General features: G+C 38.3%; 2 protein-coding genes across 5 annotated transcripts in view; both read right to left on the reverse strand.

Moving 5' to 3' along the window:
• Nucleotides 1-9088, reverse strand: part of edc4 (enhancer of mRNA decapping 4) — a 39766-nt gene extending 30678 nt beyond the window's left edge. The window contains exons 1-14 of the mRNA XM_042495835.2: nt 8863-9088; nt 6451-6613; nt 6164-6275; nt 5708-5807; nt 4659-4845; nt 4150-4297; nt 3960-4064; nt 3132-3244; nt 2071-2154; nt 1823-1918; nt 1488-1587; nt 949-1129; nt 476-542; nt 173-264 (exon numbers count right to left, since the gene is read on the reverse strand). Coding sequence (XP_042351769.1) covers nt 173-264; nt 476-542; nt 949-1129; nt 1488-1587; nt 1823-1918; nt 2071-2154; nt 3132-3244; nt 3960-4064; nt 4150-4297; nt 4659-4845; nt 5708-5807; nt 6164-6275; nt 6451-6613; nt 8863-8950 — 1636 coding nt within the window. The 5' untranslated portion in view covers nt 8951-9088. The remainder of the gene's footprint in view (nt 1-172; nt 265-475; nt 543-948; nt 1130-1487; nt 1588-1822; nt 1919-2070; nt 2155-3131; nt 3245-3959; nt 4065-4149; nt 4298-4658; nt 4846-5707; nt 5808-6163; nt 6276-6450; nt 6614-8862) is intronic.
• Nucleotides 9089-11968: 2880 nt separating this feature from the next.
• nutf2 (nuclear transport factor 2) lies at nt 11969-18370 on the reverse strand. 4 transcript variants are annotated; one of them, XM_042496880.2, is made up of 5 exons: nt 18263-18370; nt 15181-15302; nt 14436-14507; nt 13948-14046; nt 11969-12937 (listed from the first exon to the last, which is right to left on the reverse strand). In XM_042496880.2, exons 2-5 carry the CDS (start codon nt 15277-15279, stop codon nt 12824-12826), a joined length of 384 nt encoding a protein of 127 aa, XP_042352814.1. In that variant the 5' UTR covers nt 15280-15302; nt 18263-18370; the 3' UTR covers nt 11969-12823. The 4 variants fall into 4 exon arrangements, with proteins under 4 accessions (XP_042352814.1, XP_087935885.1, XP_087935884.1 ...); XM_088079759.1 differs by having other exon boundaries at nt 18270-18325; XM_088079758.1 differs by lacking the exon at nt 18263-18370 and adding an exon at nt 17716-18024.
• Nucleotides 18371-21408: the final 3038 nt, after the last annotated feature.

The following is a 21408-nucleotide window of genomic DNA, read 5'->3' on the forward strand; positions in this document are numbered from 1 at the left end:
TCCCATCCCAAGATATTTCTCACTAAATTAACCCTCGATTGCTTTTCTCTCTATGCAGTTTGTGCAGGAGAGCTTACAGATGTTAAATGCAAACAGTAAGAAAGAAACACGTAAAGATAAAGATTTATCCCTTTCATCTGCTTAATTTTGAATTTCTGGGAGTGTGACTTACCTAAACCATCCTGGGAATCAGAATGTGGCAGGAAGACTGCAGAGCTGGAACCCAAATTGGGTTGAAACCAGATCTGGACATCCTGCAGACTCCTGAAAACACAGAGAGACAAAAGAATAAATAAATTGTGATTTTTAAAACTTTGACTGGAAACATTGTGATTTTCTTTGTTTGAATGTTAGAAATTAAAAGCTCGACTATGGTGTTTGGAGACGGTCACCATATCGCCTCTTTGGGGAAATTAAGGTCAACGTAAGCCAACACGGTCATGACACGGACATCGGTCAGCGGACGGAAACTTACTTGGTGTGAACACAGTAGAGTTTAATTTGTATCCCAGACTTGGACTCTGTGGGTCCTTGTGTGCCCTCTGGAAGAAAACACACACACAAATACACACACACGCGCACACAAGCGCACACAAGCACACACACACACACACCCACACACACACACACACACACACACACACACACACACACACACACACACACACAAGTGATGCTGCGTTAATTGGGATCAATGCTGCTACATATTTAATGCCCAATTAAATTTAACAGTGGTCCCAAAAAGTCTCCAATAAAAGCTGAAAGCACATAAATTGCCTTATTTTAAAAATAACCGTGTTTGTGCGGGCCTTTTGAATATCTGAGTGACTAAGAACATGCCATAGATTGATAGAAAACAGTACATGGTAACAAAAATTATCTAAAAACTTCAGGGGTGAGAATATTTTTTTTTTATTTGTGATGCATTTTGTGTGTTTTTGTGCACACCTGTTGTCATGCTCTCACTCTCCTCCTCTGCAGGGAGGACCTCAGTGTGTCGCAATCTGCTGTGGGTGACATCCCGGACCCCGAAACTGAGCACTGGGTGAGTCAGCAAGAACTCGGACACCGCTGTAAAACTGGCCTTCCCTTTCTCCAGATCCTGTCGCAGCTCCATCACATACAGAACCTGGCAGAGAATGACAACAGCAGAGTATGAAGCGGTTACTCGGGCCGGCTCTCAGATGTGGGATAGCCCGAGTTCGTATTTAATTTTAACTAGCTAAAAACGAGCACTTTTCTTCAATATGTACTGTCTATTGTTTGGATCATGTTAGTGGTTCAAATTATTCCACTGTATTTATACTGTCTTTTTCTTTTGTCTTTCTTAGGAGCATGTGAGTGATCTATGTAAAAGTATTAATACTGCTGTTTCTGGTGTTGGAAGGAAACAATAAAAAATCGTAGTAGCTGATCAAAAGTATTTGTTAAAACAATTATTTTTTTGAACATCAGTTAAAGCACACAGCTGACAACACTGTGCTGACCTTTCTCTGTACGTCTGTGAGGATAAGATACTCGGCAGAGAGGTCCAGACTGGCCTTCAGACTCGGCAGAACTGATGAGTTGAACAGATCTGGAGAAAACCTGAAAAGAAAAACGAAAAAATGCAAACATTGGTATCTTTTAATCTGTGGCTCCTAAATTAAATAATGAGATGAGCTTCAGATAGCAGCTTTGAGAACATAATCTGGACTGATCTGAAGCACCAGCCTTTGATGGGAGACTTTAAAAGCAGACATTTAGCGAGTTCATGCCTCATTACAGAGGACACGGAGCATAAAAAAGATTTTAAATTTTAATGATGGAGTAAAGCAATGACCTGATGGTTTGTAAACAGGTCCAGGAAACAGTGCACCACATTTTCAACTCCTGGTTCTGATCTGCTCCTGTTATAAGGAACCGCCAGAAAGGAACCCTGCAAAGAGAAAAGTGGAAGCAACCAGAGGGGACAAATAAGAGGAGAAGAAAAATGTAAAAAATAAATAAATAAATAAATAAAATTCATGTAGCAGCATCAGATGTCACAGTTTTCACTGAAAACTTGTGTGTGCACTGGCGTATACTAACTCGGGGTCCTGTCTTTTGTGGTTGTCACAGAAAAGAAGGCAGGAGAGGGGGCGTCCTCCATGAGGCCGCAATTCATGAAGACATCTGGAAAACAGAGAACAGAAAAGTGAAAAGGTGAGGAAAACAGTATTCATTGCTTTCTCAGGACCTCTTGGCGCTCTCTGTCCCAAATGCTCAGACAGACATTGGGAATTTGGGTATTCTGCACCCTCAGCCTGGAATTAGTTGCAGAATAACTTGAAACTCCAGGACCTTTCAAGCAGATCCTATAAGATGTCAATGTTTTTAGCCTGCCTGGTTGTACTGACCCCCAGAAAAGTTCTCTTCTGACTCATAGAGCTCATAGTAGTTCTCTCTTAATGCAAATGTTAGTGCTTTTGAACTGTATTGTGTCTCCCTTTTGAGTCTCTGTCTGCATCTTTGTGTTTTCACTGCTGTCTGTCTTGGCCAGGTCTCCCTTGAAAAAGAAATTCTTAATCTCAACGGGGTTATGAAACTAATAAAACCGCAAAGTGGGTGAGAGGGGAAAACACTACTGTTAGAGCCATTTTTGTGTTTATCAGTCTGTGAATGAAATATGTTTTATTTTGTTGTAATTCCCTTGTTGCCACGGTCGACGGTGTATGAACTATGGTGTGTGAGGGAAGCACACAGTTTTTTGACTGTTGTCGTGTAGTGGCCGTACTTTGAGCCTTTTGTTTGTTTTGCATACAAGTTATTAATGGAAATAAGTGTGTGTAGATCGGCGAAGGTTATGTCATTGAACGGACCCAGTGATTGTAAATAAACACGCTTGAGTATGACTGCACGGAGAGTCATTCAACGGATCCAAACGGAAGACGACATGTCAATTAGGCAATCACCTGTATAGCAGCCCCTCAGTGGTTTGTAGGTTTTTTGTTTTGGCGAAATCATGTCACTATAACTACATAATGAAGATCATGTCCTATTTTCAGATAATGTAGCTATTTTTTGCTGAAAAAAATTACATTGACATCACACGATAACGGGTAAAAATGAATGAGATGGTACAAATTAAAAAAGAAATCCCTTCTTGTTACCTCGGTTTGTCCTGTCCTCCTTCTATGTATATCTGCCAGAACTTGATGTATCCATCATGGCTGGCTGTGGCTAACACGGTTCCATCTGGAGACAGGGCCCCTTCACTGACTCGCTGGAGGGACATGAAACAAAAAACACAATCAGTACTGCAAAGGATATGTGTAACAAACCCAAAATCATACAGCACACAACTTTGTACATCTTGTTCCTGTGGTTTTATTTTTTTCTAATGAAAATCATCAAACTCTTTAGTCATGAAAATAGTTTTGCGTATTTTGTAGAAAAACGGTTGCAAAGCCTAATTTAATTTTGTTTATTGCTCTGAATCAATAGAATGCTGCATAAATGAGTCCTAAAAGCCAGAATTTAGTTTGCATGTTACCAATTCCACATCCCTCGTCTCAAAGTCATTTTTTTTTTAATGAGTTTTTGGTTAGATGCCCAAAATAAGGTCTTCAGAGACCTAAGATTTTGTTCTACAAAGGAAAGTACAACAGTAAATACCCCACTGTTATGTAGTTTGTTTATAGCCTAACATTAGCTTTTTACTTCTGGTGACTGCATTTACACTTCAAAAACCATAAATCTGGTTCATGTGTTAAAACTATCTTGCTGAACAAAACTTTGACTATCATTACCGTTTGATTGGCACAAATCTTATTTTCTGCAATAATTTTTTAAAAATCCCATAGGATTTTTGTTGAGAGTTAGGCAATGACGCAAACTTTAACTACAAATAAAGGTCTTCCTTGCAGCACCCTACACACGGCTGGTTAAGTACTTTTCAGCACTCTACAAAAAATCCTTACATTGCTGTTTTTTCCTACCTGGTTATGTCCTTTGACTGTGATGAGCCCTTCTTTCACGTCTGTGGCATCGACGGGCCAACTGCTGTTGTTCGCTCTTAGGACTTCCAGGTCCCAAACCTCAGCCTAAAGAGAGCGGACAGTAACATTAGGCATGCATAGTTTCCACTTTTCTCTCTCGATACAATTCTGATGCCAAAACAACTGATACCATGTCTTCATGAAGAAGGGCTAAAGTCTGGCTAGTGTCATCCTGGTTCTCATCACTGTCATCCTGGATGAACGGGCACCAGATGAGCCGACGGTGGGAGTTCAGTGGAGTGTCTTCTGGCCGTTGGATATGAACCACTATCTGATCTCTGTAGGAAGCATGGGTTAAAGAAGTATTTCATCGATATAAAGAGAGACCTCACATAAAACTAGTCCACTGTTCTGATACAAAGCTGATTGAAATTAGCAAAGTGTCCCCTTAAGGAAAACTGGACAAAAAGCACTTTTTGGAAAGATCTGTTTTTATGATCACTTTGCCAGAACAGGTTGTTATTTGTGCAAAATCACAAGGCAGTTTGGGCTGCTGTGAGTCATTATTGCAAAAAGAACACACAGAAATAAGATGAAATAAACAGTGCAAAGGCAGCAACATCCACTCTGCAGAGACACACATAGACCTGCACATCCTCCCACACACCCCCTTCCAATTTCTCCCACATGTCAGGATACAGTATCTTGTTTCCAGTGCAGGTGAGCTGCCAGACCATCAGGTTGCCTGCTTCATCCACGCAACCCAACAGGGAGGAGTCGAGGTGGGCGAAAGCAAGATCTGTGACGGCTCCGGTGAAGCCCTTCAGTAGGGAGCGCTCATTAAAACCCAGACTCAGGACACGAATCATTGCATGGTTATTGGCTCCTGAGGGAAGAGAGAGGTTTGTTATAAAGAAACTGATAAGGAGCCTGGGGTATCACATCACTCAATTCATTTGAGCAAACACGTAGTGAACTGGAATATTACATAGAGGAAATATTAACTTAACCTGTGGCCTCCTTTCACACATACACAAACAACAGTTTCTTATTTATAAGTATTTTCTACAAAGAAAACTGTTTCTATTAAAACTGCAGACAGTGAGGTGGGTATTATTCAAACTAACAGGGTCACTGTTTCTTTTGCATCTTTCAATGCTATGAGCAGCAGAGACAAAAAAAAAACATTCACTTCCTCTCTATCTGCTTTTTAAGACACCAACACAAGTGAGAAATAAAATCTAATATTTATACAATGCATATTGAATTGTTCATTACGGTTTTATTTCAAATTACTTAGAAATAAAAGTTGGTTCAATGTACAGTTGATTCACCTATACTTTTTGCACACTTTGTTGTGTTGTAGATGTAATGAAAGTATTCAGACCCCAATTTAGTACTTTGTGAAAGCCAATTTGGCAGCAATTACAACTTTGAGTCTTCCTGGATATGGGAAGTTTAAAAAAAAATCAACCAGACAGCTGCAGCTCATCCAAAATGCTGCTGCCAGAGTCCTCACTAACACCAACAAAGTGGAGCACATCACACCAGTCCCTGACTCACTGCACTGATTTCTCGTGTGTTAAAGGATAGATCTTGATGATTTAATATTTTTTGTGTCATGTAATATTTTTTTGTGTCATAATTCAAGATATTAACAATCATCCATGGTAGTAGATCTTGTTTTTAACATCCCAAGTGCTATTTGCTGTTAGTTATTTGATGGTAGAAATAAAAGGCACACTCACCTCTGATGGCGTAGGCCAAGAAGGAGTTGGACACAGCTATCAGTCTGCCATAATAATACTTGTGTTCCCAGTCATACTTGGCAACAGGTTGAATCTTCACCTGAATGAAAAACACATTCACCATTCAAAATAAATAAAATCTCTCTGAACAAAGTTTATTAAGTCAAATTCAATAAATCATCCTTGAACAAAGTTCATTTTAACTTTTTAACCAAGAGGCCATTAAAAATGATGCACTAATTCAAACATTTACATCAGTTATAATTTCTATACATTTAGAAAAAAAAATCAAGGTTTTTATTCTTTTTAAGGATTCAAGAATCTGATTTTTTTAAATGCACTGCAACAAAAGCAACCTCTCAACTCTGGTGACTCATCGCAAACATTGTTGGCGATGTCGATCTCCATTTCTGTGTTGCTCATTATAAACTAAACTGACATGAATTGTCTTGTTACCTTGTTGCTGCCACGAGCCTTGCTGTTGATGCTGGAATCTTGACTCGCCACAATCTCCACATTGTTGGAGGTGATGGGGATGCAGGTGGAGCGATCATCACCAGAAAGGCAGCTTGAATTGCATCAGATACATTTTAGTTCAACTGGGATTTAGTTTTTTGTTGTTTTTTTTTTAATACAAATGGCTGCAAAATATGCATTTTTAATAATCAAATTCAAATGGATGATGACAGAGTCAGCCTAAATGCAAAGTTGTTAAAGTTTAAAGATTTTAAAAACCAACTCACATTATCTGACACTCTTGAGCGCTGCTTAAGTCTGTGGAGATTGGTCTGGAAGATTCTGACATGGTCGACCGATCAGTGCCTCCTAAAAGGCCTGCTGCTCCCAATAACCCATTCAGCTCCCCATTAAAAGACGGCATTCTTGGGCCATCAATTGATGGGGCATCTGAGGAAAGACGATGAATGCAGGGGTTATTTTAAGATACATGGTACAAAGACGTACTTTACAATCCAGCAGGAAAATTCTAAGCCTCCAGATAGATCCCATTTGTTCTGGAGGTTTCTTACTGTATTATTGTTACAGTGGTCACAGCCCAAAGCAGAAACATATTGTATTATCATGGGAACCCAAGATGTTATGAGATACCAGTTAAAACACAGATTTAAACAGATATCACAACCCTTCCTTTATTATGCTACAGCACTAAAAGGCTAAAAGGCCTTATCACATGTCATTGACTTTTACTATCAGTTGAACATTTGTCTTTATACACTTCTCATAATGCAATGAAACTTTATCACGAATGACCACAGAAACAGACAGACTACACTGTTTTTTGTTGGAGTGTTTTGTTTTTTGTTTTTCTGATTTTTGTGTGTGTCTTTTCTCCCTTTTTTGTTTCCTCACATACCTTTGCAGGGAGTGATGAGAGGAGGTGGACAGTGTCCCTCTTTTTTTAGCTGCCTAAATAATGCGTCTCTTATCTTACTCAAAAAAGTTTTATACAATTTTTTTGAATTATTAAAAAAATAAAAACAAACAGCCTTCCATTAACAAACACACATTTCCCAGGCATTTGCAAATAAGCAAAATGCTAGCCCTTGCAAATTTCACTTATTTGTTAGACATTCCTGTCGCCAACTAGCTATAAATGCCAATTGACCACATCACCACATATCTCTTTTTGAGGGATAGGAGATCAAAGATTCTAGATATTGCGCATTTGCATTAGGATTCTGAAGAGTGTATGCTTTTGAAACATATCTAATAATTGTTTTTGTGACCTCGCCTGAACCTGAACGTCTGTGATGCTGCAATCTTGGCAAAGGCATGACGCCAGTCTTGTCTGTGTGTCACATGACACTAGTGATGAATCACCTGTCATGCAGCGCAGCACTACATTTTAAAATTAGCAACACAAGGAAGAAATTTCACGAAATGATAGATGTGTTTTGAGATTTTTCGTGAAAATATTTAAACAACAGCCAAACCAATGTTTTGTTTTTTTTTTCAAACTTTTCCAAAACACTCTGTTAATTCCAAATCATTTCCAGGTCTGAAATTTAGTTTTTCTAATTTCATAACTTTTCTTGTAATTACATGATCCAATTCCATGTTAACACTAAATATTGACCTCAGTCCGAACAATCTAGTTTGATCTGACTTTTGGATATATTGATGCATTGCACATGTTCTCTGTATTCTTTGTTTGTATCTTAATAAAGAGACTATATGTCTATCCTCATTGCAACTAAAAAATACAAATTTTCGGTAGCCTGAGACCTTTGTAAAGTGCTGTATATATAAAAAGTAGCTAGAGAAAAATGTCTAGGTAAAAAGACAGACTGCTCCACAGTCCATACAGACATAATCATGTGTTGCTATGTAAATATGATGTACGTCTCAAAATAGATAAACATCAAAATACTGGCCTATAAAGGTAAATAACGTTAATACAGGAGCAGATTACTGTGGAGCATGATTGAGACTACATTTCAAGAAACCTGTGTATTCTTTATCTACATCCTCCCTAAAAAGCAAGTTCTGCTTTTATTAAAATAACTTCATCATTATTACAGGTGTTAATTTCGTTATAATCGATTATTACTTGGCTGGAGAACCACAAACAACCTTTAAAGGAGAGTATCTATATTAGCCAGGAACACTGACCTTCTACGCAGTTATGGAGGCTCAAGCTAATTCTTGATAGCAGTGAAATAAATCTGGCTTAACGATGCGGTTTGAAGATAAAACTCAGTTTACTAAGTATGTCACACATGAGCAAGTGTTCAATAGATAATTTCGATTAAAAAACATTTTTTTATTTTGTTTATCGCCGCCTGGTAGCAAAGACACAGCTTTCATAGTCCAGAAAATAGACTGAGACATAAGCTAGCTCGTAGCTAACGCTTGGGACGACTTTCCGGCGCAGTTAGCGCTCCAACATTACGACAAAACGTGAACCAATTCATAATAAAAATAGTTAAGAGATACATGTGTACATTAGTTGCTATTCAAATTATGACTGCACGCGGTATGGTTGCTTTCGTTGGCGTGAAACTACTGTTGTGCTAACTTTACTCGAGTGCAGCAGCGCGCTAAACCAACTCACGGTAGCTAGGTACCAGCTAGCATCGCATTAGCCTCTGCGGCCTAAACCAGCGCAGCCGCTGCTCGTTCCCGGTCCGACTCACCGGTGCTGTTCCCGGGCCGGTCGAGCTTCAGGATGTCCCGGAGATGCTGGGTCGCACCCTCAATGTCTATGTTGGAATTGGACGCCATGTGTGAGGGAAAGGGGAAACCGGGTTAATTTAGGGGGAGAGAATAATTCTTGTTTGATGCGATGCTTCGTTCACCCAGAGCAACCGTCTAAACTTCCGTTAGGTCCGCGCCGTGAGGTCCGACTCCGTGTCCGCGTCAGGTCATTGGTTCCTACCCCAACTTGTGAGGTTTAGAGCAGGGATACTCAACCTGCTTTGCTTAGGGGCCTCTTGCCAGGGGCCAGTCGCTGCAGCCCCAAACACGTTTCTAGATTTAAGGACATTTCTAGGATTTTAGGACTCTTATAGGATTCGAAGGCATTTCTCAGATTTAGAATGTTTTCAGGACATTTCTCATATTTTAAGACATTTTGAGGATTTTAGGACGTTTCTCTGATTTTAGCATGTTTTCAGGACATTTCTCATATTTTAAGACATTTTGAGGATTTTAGGACGTTTCTCTGATTTTAGGATGTTTTTAGATTTTTAGGACATTTCTCAGATTTTAGGACGTTTCTCTGATTTTAGGATGTTTTTAGATTTTTAGGACATTTCTCAGATTTAAGGTCATTTCTCTTATTTTAGGATGTTTTTAGGATTTTAGGGTATTTCTAGGATTTTAGGATGTTTTGGGGATTTCAGGACATTTCTCATCTTTGAAGACATTTCTCAGATTTTATGACATTTCTAAGATTTTAGGATGTTTTTCTGATTTTAGGGTACTTCTAGGATTTTAGGACATTTCTTAGATTTTATGACATTTCTTAGATTTTTGGGCATTTCTAGGATTTTAGGGTATTTCTAGAAATTTAGGACATCTCTGGGGTTTTAAGACACTTTTAAGGATTTTAGGACATTTAATAGATTTTAGGACATTTCTCTAATTTTAGGACATTTCTTGTATTTTAAGACATTTCTCAGATTTTAGGACATTTCTAAGATATTAGGACGTTTTCAGGATTTCAGGACGTTTCTCGTATTTTAGGACATTTCTAAGATTTTAGGATGTTCCTCTGATTTTAGGGTATTTCCAGGATTTTAGGACATTTCTTGGATTTTAAGACAATTCTCTGATTGTGGACAATTTTAGGATTTTAGGACATTTCTGGGATGTTATGACATTTCTTTGATTTTAGGACATTTCTAGGATTTTAGGATGTTTCTAGAAATTTAAGATGTTTCTGGAGTTTTATGACATTTCATGGATTTTAGGACATTACTGCTTAGCTAGAACCTCTATAGGGGTGTGTGTGGGTTCTCTGCGGATAATTTGTCTGCTGGTAAAACAAACCTCCTGATCATCTTGACCTTGAGTTATAAGAGACAGAAAGGTGAGCACACAAAAGGGGAGCGTGCATCAGCAGGTGCTGGACTTATAGCCTGTCTGCTTAACAGCATCAAAGAAACACTTTTTTTGTAACATGAAACTGCTTTATTCAGTGTTTTTAATCACCAGGTCTAATTGTTTTAGATTCCAGTAAAAAAGAAAATCACTTTTTATTAGTTTATTATTATTTTAGTCAATCAATCTGTCATTTATTTTAAGCAGTGAAAAGCTATTATTTATTTAAGGGCAGACTCTATATATAGATTCTGAGTAATGAGCACGTCAGTTGACTGGCTCCTACTTCCAGACCTGCGTCATCAGTGTGGTCTCCTGCACTTATTGACTCTGAAACTGTAAAAATACAGGCTAACTGATGCTGTAAATAAATAGATAGCAGTAGAAGCAGTCAAGTGTGCAACTAATTTTTTATATAAGGCCACAAGAGGCTGGGAGTTGCTGTGGCACTAAGGTTTGCAGCCTGTTATGATTTAATGAATGTAACTAATATGGTGGATTTTATAACACTGATGGACTGTATTAACTGTGGATAGGTCACATCTGGCTCGGCAACACAATCCTCTTAATAAGGTCAATATAGGCCCGGTTACAATGCAGAGGACCAATGGCTGATGCGAAGTTATTTGTCATTTGTTAAGTCATTGGATCCCAATAAATAAAAATATTTTTTTCCAGCTGATCCTCTGCAGTAATGTCACCCAAGCTAAAACATCTGCAAAAAGCAAAAATTACATTTGTAATAACATATTCTGTAGAAAGATAATTAAAGGATAATTAACTCAGCTATATAGTGCCTCGGGGATGACATTTTTTCCCCCTTTTTCCTGTGAAGCGTGCACGTTGTCCTTGCGACCTTGAAGGATCTGGGGAAGATGCACGTTTGGGGGCTGTCTTATAAGGTCAGCGAACTGGAGTGCTAAAATTCCCTTCTGGATTTTTATTTAAGAGAGGTTAGGATATTTTTAGGTCAAACACATTTACAATTTATGGTTCATCAATTAAATGTGTAACCAGAAACATATGTTTTATCAACATGCACAAGTAATGTGCAGGTTTCCATACTTTTTTGTATGTTCACTGTTATGCTTATATACATTTACTGAAAAATGACTGAATTAACAATTTTTTTTTTTAAAGAAATTACATTTTTCTGTACGCCGAAAAAGAATTTACTATTGCCATGGTTCCCTCGTCAAAAAGCCTGTGGGATCTGGATTATGGCAAAATATAAACTCTTTGGCAAACACACATTTAAAATACTTACACCTTTTTTCAGCAAGATAATTTTCACAAATGGACAGAACTTTTAGACTTTTTGAAGCCTAACTGAAATCTCTATGAGTAAAAAGCTACCATTAGGCTTTATACAAACTACACCACGGTCGCATTACTTTAAAGTCACTGACACGAGGCGGTGAAGTTGTGTTGAGCGCATCTCCGCATGATGATGCTCTGCAGTCTCATTTAACCACTTGTTAGAAAACTCGATTTTTAAGACACATACAAGTTTGCCAGTGGGGTATTTACTGACATATTTTAAGGTAGTGTTAACCACAGACCTTATTTCAGGCCTCTAACCCAAAAACCCATTCAAAAAACGCACTCACTTTGAGATGAGGGAAACAATGGTGCTGAAATGCTAACTGATTCGTGGGGTACTCTATAGGGAAGATGCGGAGAGACAAGGCCACACCGTTATGAAAAAAGTCCAGGCTTTATTGTCTATCACGGCTGTAGTCCATGTTAACTGCCAGACGTGTGTGAGAGAGAAAGACAGATCAAGAAAGAGTGAGAGACAGATGGAGAGAAAGAGAGAGCGAGAGAGAATATGCAGGAGCCCACCACACAGCAAACTCAAACTTTACGCCCTCCATGATTCTTTGGTTTGCGAGAGCAAAACCTGGCATGAGAATGAATCATGGCAAAGTTAACAATTGTGTACAGGAAGATAAAACTCAGTTAAACACACTAAGGCAACACACAAGTGGCATCTAAAAACAAGTTACAACACAAGAAGTCAGAACTGATGGAGTCAACTCTCAACCTGAACATGGATCTACAAAACCAGTCAACGGCAGCGCTTACAGAACTGAGTTGACAGCATTGGAGTCAACAGTAAAGTAGAACGGGTTAGGTTTCGGTAAAGAACGGTGGAGAGCGGAGCAGAGCATGAGTTAATGGCGTCGGTCAGCTGTTTGTCTTTGTGGTGGCTTGAGTGGAGATTTGAAAACGGGGGACTCCCAGCGTCATGCAGATCAGCAGAGTAGCAGACAGGGGCATCTGATTGGTCGGCCGGCTCTCAGCAAAGAAATGCGTTGCAGTTCTACTGGCTGGGCGGGGCTTAAAAACCCACCTGGATGAGGTTCAGTGATTGACATCTAGAATCCGGTGTTTGCTTGTTTGTCAAGCAGGCGTTAATGAGACAGCAGGAGGGAGGGATGAGGTTCTCCCTTCTCTCCATCCTCAGCTCCTCCTTCCCCTCCCTCCGTACTTCATCACATGGTGCCTTTCACTATGGCCGCCCCTGCCCACCAGTGAGGGGAGAGGGGCTTAGCCAAAATTGTGAAGGGCCAGCCTGAACATGTCATTGGTGCACACCCAAGCATCGTTAATGTTCTTCAGGAGGAAACTCTGATGGAAACCCATGATGGGGTCGTCATCTGCCTGCGAACACACGCACAAAGAGCAAAGATTCAGGAAAAAGTCAGCAGCACAGTTTCTTTATTTATCCGCTGATCACCAGTTGTGGGGCGTACCAATCACTTTTCAGGGTTCCCATTCATTTTCATGGGCAAAATTTCAAAACTTTTGACCCATTTTTTTTTCCTTGCCCAACTTGCTCAACATTTTTCAAACTCATCAGATTTAAACTCTATTTAAAAATCATTTCAGCTAGCCGGGGAACATAAAACGGTATGCAGGGAGAAAATTAAGAAATGTAATGATAAAACTTGACGTACTGGACGGGTTTTCATTTCTCCTCAAATTGCACAAATTGAAACTGCGAATATCAAATACACCAAAAAAAAACAACAACTCCCATTTATTCCTCAAAGGTTTTCGCTCACACAAGGTCGTATTTCAGGCAAGTCGAAAAATATTATTTATACATACATACAGACATTTATACATATTTTGCAAAACTGCAATAGAAAAACACCTTTTTGGACCTTGGATTGGAGTTGGGGTCTGCAAACTCAAAACTGAAAGTCTACCTTCAAGGTAGGGGGAGGTTACCTACCCAACTAGCAGATCAAATCAAGGTTAGGAGTTTTAGCTTAAAGGGGAAATTAAGCATTTAATTGAAATTTCCAATATTATTTCCACGGCCTGGGAAAGTTTAACCAATATTTGTGATCATGAGCTACTTTTTCCTCAAAGCCAGAAACCAAATAAGTTAAAATAGGATTTATACTTCAATGCCATACCTACGACGTAGGCTCTATGTAGATGCAATCATGTCAGGTTAATGATGTCAACTGTACGGTAAGACAGTTTGTGAATCGGCCGCCGTGTTGGATACAGATTAATGAGCACCAAGCACCACCAACTTTCTCATTTTATGGCTACACAGTACACTAAAAAAAACATACTTTGGAATTCAATGTGTGATGATTTGGCTGTTAAACATATGACATGCTTTAAAATAAGGTGTGAATGATAGCACCACTTACTTTTAGCTGTCCTACAACCATACTCAAGATGCAGCAGTCTGGAGTTGGCTGGTGGTCCTGCGCCGTTATATTATGCCCTATTTTACTAAAGGGTAGACTCTGGTACACACAAAGACAAAGGAATAGTATACAAAGGCAACATTAATACACACATTCAGACACTAAAAGAATATAATAAATCAAAGCATTTACCTAAGATTTCTCTTACTTCTGTTGAACTATTTAATTGAAAGTTAAACATTGATAATATATAATAATAATTATTAGAATTGTACTATGGTTTTAAAATTGGTTTACTTGACTGCTGCGTGTCTACACAGCTTTCACAATAACCAGGTTACTACAGTGCATGTAAGTGGGTTGTCTGATTACCAACATAACCAGATTTCTTGTGTGCATGAAATCGAAATTTCCAGCATGTTTCTCACTTGGGCCACCCACCACCTGTTAAAAGTTACCTCTGTATAAAACACAAGTTATAAACTCACAGCGAGTTTGTCAACAATTGCTGTTTTTCCCTGGAACTGCTGTCCTTCCCATGTGAGGCATGATGAATCAATCTGTGTGGAGCGAGAGAGACGGGGGGAAAACAGTGAGTTGCTGCTTACAGATAATAGATTAATGATTTGTTGTTTGTCAATAAAATGTGAAAAAAAAAATATAAAAGACCCATTACAATTTCCCAGAGACAAAGACTGCTTGTGTTTGAACAGTCCAAAACACAAAACATTCAGTTTACCTAATTAAGTTATTCACACAACAGAGAGAGGCAACATATTCTCACATTCAAGGAGCTGGGAACAGAGATAATTTAGCGTTTTTTCTTCTAACATTACTGAAACAAGTAAGGTATTATCAAAATAGGATTTAATTTCTCTCCATCAACTAATCAATTAATTGATTAGTCTTTTCAGATTTAAATGTGTTTTGAATTATATTGTAGTGCTGTGCAACAATGCCTTTTTCATCTATTTGTGAATTTATTTTTACACCAGCTAAGACTGCTTGTTGAGGCAGATGTTCCCAGGCATTTTAAAAATTTTATTGGCCACACTTTCTTAAATAAAACCTGTATTACCAATCCTACTTGAGCAGACTCGGTTTGTAATTACTTATACACAACTAGTGTAGAAATGACCCAACATTCTTGTTTGATTTGTGATGCATTCATAAACAAAAATAACTCATAAGACATCTTGCCACTGAATGAAAACATGGTTCTGTCACACTCACATATATGGATCCGAGTTGTTCTCTGTTACTGTCAAACATCTGGTAATAGTGCTGCACAAAGCTGGATCCTATGTGCTCCCACACAGGCTTGTCCACCATCCTGAATCACCCAGCAACACACACTGGAGGAACAGAAGAAGAGCAGGTCAGAAACACAGATGAAAAATGGATGAAAATGCAGGCGATAAACACAAATACACCCAAACAGCAGCCTTGTCTACTAAGTTGGTTGGCTAAAAGAGTATGAAAATGACACAAGTCATTTGCGGATCACTAGGGGTGGGAATCAACTAGAGCCCCCCTAATGCAAAACTGTCACAATACTTAGATTACAATAACATATTGCTGCGATTTTGAATGTTTTGCAATATAATTAGTATTGTGATAATTATTGTGATATTTTATATAACACATACTTCAATTCATGACTTTTTTAAAAATTGAAAATTAATGAAAAACTGTGTTTTTATCTCATAAACATAAAGTTTTCAGTCTTCATCATCTTACTTGGGTAATTTCTATTGCAGCAATATGTATCCAGTGGACTGACAAAGCGACATATTTTTTACCTAACAGGATACCTAAAAGTTAAATTTGTATTTGCAGCATTAATAATGATTATAATATAATATCAATACTTGGTGTGTGTGTACTGAAACATTTTTGCCATGCAATATATGGTGATACTATGTTGTATTGATTTTCTCCCCCACCCTTACTAATCACCTTCGGGAAATAATACAGGTGTTGGTAATATTTTGTCTGCTGCCATTTATATCAACAAAAATATTAGAAACACTTCTTTGAACCAGATTCAGCAAAAATACATTTTAAATACAGTTACATTACAATATATTATAACATTTAAGGCAACTGGTACTCACATGTATGCATAATATGATGTCATGATCATTAAAATTAGGTTTAAAAAAATGTACACCTATATATCAATGTCAGAATCAGTTATCAGCCAAAGGAATTGATATATGGGCAAAAAAATCCAATATTGTGCATCCCTGACCTAAAACCAGCATATAGGGTTGGAATTAGCTTTTTTGTCCACCTGCCACTGCTGCTGGTGGATTCAAAAATCTACCAGCCTCTCAACAGATTACTTGTTTTTTTGGCTGAAAGCGAAGCAAAATCTAACAGTCACCTGCATATATCATATGAGTCAACAGATTATTCGCTTGGCCAATAACTGGGAACCAATATTTGGCATTTTGCCAGTATCAGTATTGATATTTTATTTTAATGATCGCAAATAAAATGAATTTAAAAAAAGAAAGAAAGTGTCAGCATGGGAGGAACTTTTACTTTGTAAAACCAAATTTTTAATTACATTTTCACTCTCATTTTTATTGTAAATGCATATCGGTTCCAAATATTGGCATCTTTAACTACTATTAATTGGTATTGGTATCTGTCATGAAAAACCAATATCTGTCGACCCTTACTATTTTACCAGCATTTGGCTGGTGATAATTTCCAATTCTGATGGAGTAACATTAACCCTTACAGACCAAAAGAACAAATCCAAAGCGGTTAAATACACAATCTGGATCCCATAGATTTATATCAGCTTGAAACATAACTGTGTTCACTTGGTGGACTTATTCTCTGTAAAAAAAATAAATAAATAAATAAAAAAAAATAAATAAATCATATATTTAATACATTCCCGATTAACCGTTTAATAATCTTAGCAAATTAGTTTAACTTCTATTAGAAACATGGGAACAAGGCAATAAGCAACAAAAGAAGAAATTACCCAAAAATTAGCAAGAAATTAGTAAAACAATGCAGGGAATCTTCTTTTAAAAAAACAGTGGAAAAAGACAACAAATAATAATAATAACAATAATATTGATACACAAATAAATAAAACAAAAAAGAAAGTAAAAAACATAAGAAAAGATATATGAAAAGGTGCATATAATTTTAAATATGTTATTATGATACTGTTATAATCGTTTTATAATAATAATAATAACAACAGTAAAACTAGTTATTATGAAAATCATTAGTTTATCCCTAGCTTTTTAATATGCAATTTGTGAAACAATTCTTACCATGCTACTAACTGATCCCATGTTTTTGAATTCAAAGGTTTAAATTCTTGTGAAAGACATCTGAGAGCAGCACAAAAAAAGCCAAGTTTCTCCACATTTATAGGGTTAAACAATATGTACATTCAAAAACCTCCTTTTGTAAAAGAAATAAGTATTTTCGGTACGTCGTAGTTAAAGTATCGAAAGTAAATGAACTCGTTTTGCGGTACAATTCCCCTTGTGACTTATATACTATTGAAAACTAGAACTCAGTTCACTACAGGTGTGTAACTACCACCACACTGTGAAAAAAACACACATTTTCAAAACGGCTCCAATGAAAACAGGCAAGCCGAGTTTTGCAAAACATGTCGCTATCCGCCTGGGTGACACTGACAGCACAAGTCATGTGCTTCACATAACGGTGCAATGCTGTTACTAGAACAATCTATGAGCACTGAAAATCAGCTATGAAACCACATACCTTGCAAACATACAAGACATAAATAATTCAAGGTCCGAGTGAATACAGTACAGGCTAGAGAAAGGGTGAAATAAGGTCACTTGTCAATAAATCGAAAAGCTGCTGTGGCTAGTTACGCTAACTAGCTGCTACTAGCGTGTGAGCTGTCTTGTTTGCTAACTTAGCCTGCGTTAGCAAATACAGTTAGCTACCTAGCATGCCTCCCCACCAGCAAATGTTAGGCGTCAGATAAATGATATTTTCGTGCGTTAGCTAGCTGGCTGGCAGGCACTGGCCTTTTCAACGGTTGCTAAAAATACTCCCCGTCTCCTCCAAGTGTTGTTATCTCCTGCGGGCCCGCGCGCGCAGCCCCCGGACCCCGGAGCAGCTACCCTACATAGGCGTGCCCGACGTTAGCCGTAAACCCGGTGGCAGCAGCGAATTGAACCACTTATACCGCCGTATACTTGTTCAAATGTCACACTAAACTAGCGCTTTTTGTTTTCGCGCATGTTTCCATTCATTATTCTATAGGGCGGTTTCCTTAAAACAAGTAATAAAAACTTACCTCTTACCAACACCGAGGCCGGTTGCGATCGCAAAGTGCAGTGTCTGCTCCCCTACGAGGGCACGCACTTAAAGTCGTAACCGCCCCGGTGGTTTGTGGGAATTGGTGTCTTTTTTATTTGTGTATTTTTTTTTCCCCCCAACTTTTTATTAATAGCACATTCAGTGGTCAATATAGACATTTACTAATGAAAATAATGAGACAAGTAGGTAAAAACCAGACAAAAATGAAATGTATGAAGTATGAACACTGACAGGGGTTTAACTAATTAGTTATATAAGTAGTTATATAAGCTGTAGGATTTGCATAAATTGTACTTTAGGTTAGTTTTTTATTATATATTTTCAAGCTTGAAATTATTTGAGGATGTGCATCTAAATCAGATTTTTTGAAATTTGTATATAAAAAAGTTTTATAAATGTAAAATTCAGCAAAAATAATTTTTGGAGAAATTTGGATTTTTGAATTGTATGAACAAATCAGATTCTTCAGCTCTTAAAAACAGGAAAAATGTTCATTTAATTTCATTGTGGCCTGAAACTCGTGGTTTTAGACAAATGCAAATTGTGCAAAGGTTAACATAACCAAAACTGACAAGCTATAGCATGTGTATATGTACACATACATTCCAGCTTTCTTTATTCCTTATTTCACATTGTTTTTTCTACAATTCTATTATTAAGCGTCTGCTAAATGAAATTTAGCAGACGCTTTTATCCAAAGCGACGTACAACACAAGCAAGAATTTAGACTTAAGGAAAAAACCCTTAGTAAGTGCAAAAAGTGCTTCAGGTGTGATTGGTCACAGGTATTGCTGTCTAGTGGCAGAAGAAGTGCCGCACAGCCCCCCCCTTTTTTTTTTTTTTGAAACCAAAGTAATAACCAGTAGCGATCTCAGCATCTGAGATTCAACAATCTCAGCATCACTACTTACGATGACAGTCAACATACAACATCACACAACTTTGTCAGTGCTAGATAATCATTAGGTGCTGGGTTTTGGACCTTCTGACTTAATTTACCCCAAAGGGCAAAGCGGAGAAGAGTCAGGTTAAGTGCCGAGGTGTTCTCAGAACAAATGAGTTTTCAATTGTCTCTTAAAAGTAGAAAGGGACTCAGCACAACGCACGGAGTTTGGAAGTTTGTTCCACCATTTGGGAACAACAGAAGAGAAGAGTCTGGCTAGGGATTTGGAGCCGTGCTGGGCTGGAAGCACCAGGCGTCTTTCGCATGCAGAGCGTAGTGGGCGAGAAGGAGAGTAGACCTGCATCAGGGATTCCAGGTAGGCTGGAGCAGTTCTTGTGATTGTTTTGTAAGCCAAGAGAAGTGCTTTGAATTTGATTCTGGCTGCCACTGGAAGCCAGTGAAGAGAAATTAGCAGCGGGGTGACATGTGCTCTTTTGGGCTGGTTGAAGACCAGACGTGCTGCTGCATTCTGGATCATCTGAAGAGGTTTGAATGAGCATGCAGGGAGGCCTGCCAGAAGAGAGTTGCAGTAGTCAATGCATGAGATCACAAGAGCCTGAACCAGAAGCTGTGTGGCCTGTTGGGTCAGGAAGGGTCTGATCTTCCCGATGTTGTAGAGGGCATAACGGCAAGACCGAGAAACTGAGGCCACATGAACCTTAAAGGTCAGCTGGTCATCAATCATGACACCCAGGTTTCTGGCTGAGTTTGTGGGCACAAGTACCCTCTGTTAATACATTTATGTTAAATTTGCATTCTGCCATAAGTGGTGGAAAATATATTTCTCATGTACTGTAGTTATGTACAATTTAGGTAACATATTGATACTTCGATTGGTGTTGAGTCCTTCCAAAAGCAATGAATCTACTGTACACAAGCTGCCCAGCACCAAACAACTTTTAGACTGTTTCTAAACTGTGATAAAGAATCTGACTTTGGTTCACTAATTCACTCCTGACTTGTTGCTGTAAGGCAAACTGCCAGGGAGAAAACTTCTGTCACACATTAATAGCAATAAGTAACTAAAACATACCCTAAAAAATATTTTAGTTCCCTCTGTGTAATTCATATTTCATTTCTCATTCGAGGATTGCTGGACACAATTGCATGAAGAATTTCTTACCTAATTTTTGGCATCTTCTCAAAGAGGGTTGTTAGGGTGTGGCTTAATAACACCTCCACCCTAATCTGGATCTCTTCCTCAGCAAACTGCCCAAACAGGTGCTTGATCAGACCATTGACTTCTACACCAACTTTCTCACCTCACTAATATATGGCTTAATTATATCTGTGGACATGCGTGTGGTTCATGTCCTTGGGAGTCCCTCTGACAGTCTAAAACTTGCGTGCATTTGACCTAGTCTGCTCACTGAGCATGCAGCAGCTAGCCCATCAGAAAGTGCAGTTAGTGACTTCTGCTGTGGAGAGTTGGAGCTTTTGTATATTTAACAAATACCCCAAATACCCCCACCCCCCTTCAGATTAATAGATAGCAACCAGGAAAAGACACAAAGACACCTCAAAACAAATGCAAAAGATCTGCGAAGGGACACAAAATAACTACAAAAAGAAACAAAAACACCAAAAAAGATGCAAAATTTCTTCACAATAGAATAAAAAATGACACAAAATGACTTTTTACAGCATTTAAGGATTACTGCTTATAACTCAAAGGGGTTTATCTGGGGTGGCCCCTTTATCATTAACAGCACATTCATTAATCTCTTTCCCCAGGCCATGAACTTAAAGGGCCTTTGAGGCCCGCCTTTCTTTATGCAGATCTAGTCTCATATACCACTGGAACTGTAACACAACCCAACTATGCTTCACACACACAAGAACGAACAGTGTGGCCTGTTAATGTGTCACAGGCCGTGGTGTAAGAAAGTTAGTGTGAAAACAGAACTGTGAATTAGTATATAAACTACTCTCTCTATATCTTAATCCAAATATTGCTATTGTAGAAGTACGATTTTCTGATAATCCAGCGGTTGCTAGATTTGTTGTTGAGAGTCATCCCACCAGTGATTTGTTACTTGACCTTTGTTATGCAACAAAACAGTACTTCTACCGTGAGCCAAAATCAAATTCATTGAATTGGGACGAGAATTTGTAAGCAGTTTCATCATTTTTCTCAACTGGAAAAAGGTAAGTTTGCTTGTTTTTATTAACTGAGACAT

This window comes from Plectropomus leopardus, chromosome 7 (genome assembly GCF_026936395.1).
Source record: "Plectropomus leopardus strain MGB_pleo_1.0 chromosome 7, ASM2693639v1, whole genome shotgun sequence".
NCBI classification, from domain to species: Eukaryota; Metazoa; Chordata; class Actinopteri; order Perciformes; family Serranidae; genus Plectropomus; species Plectropomus leopardus.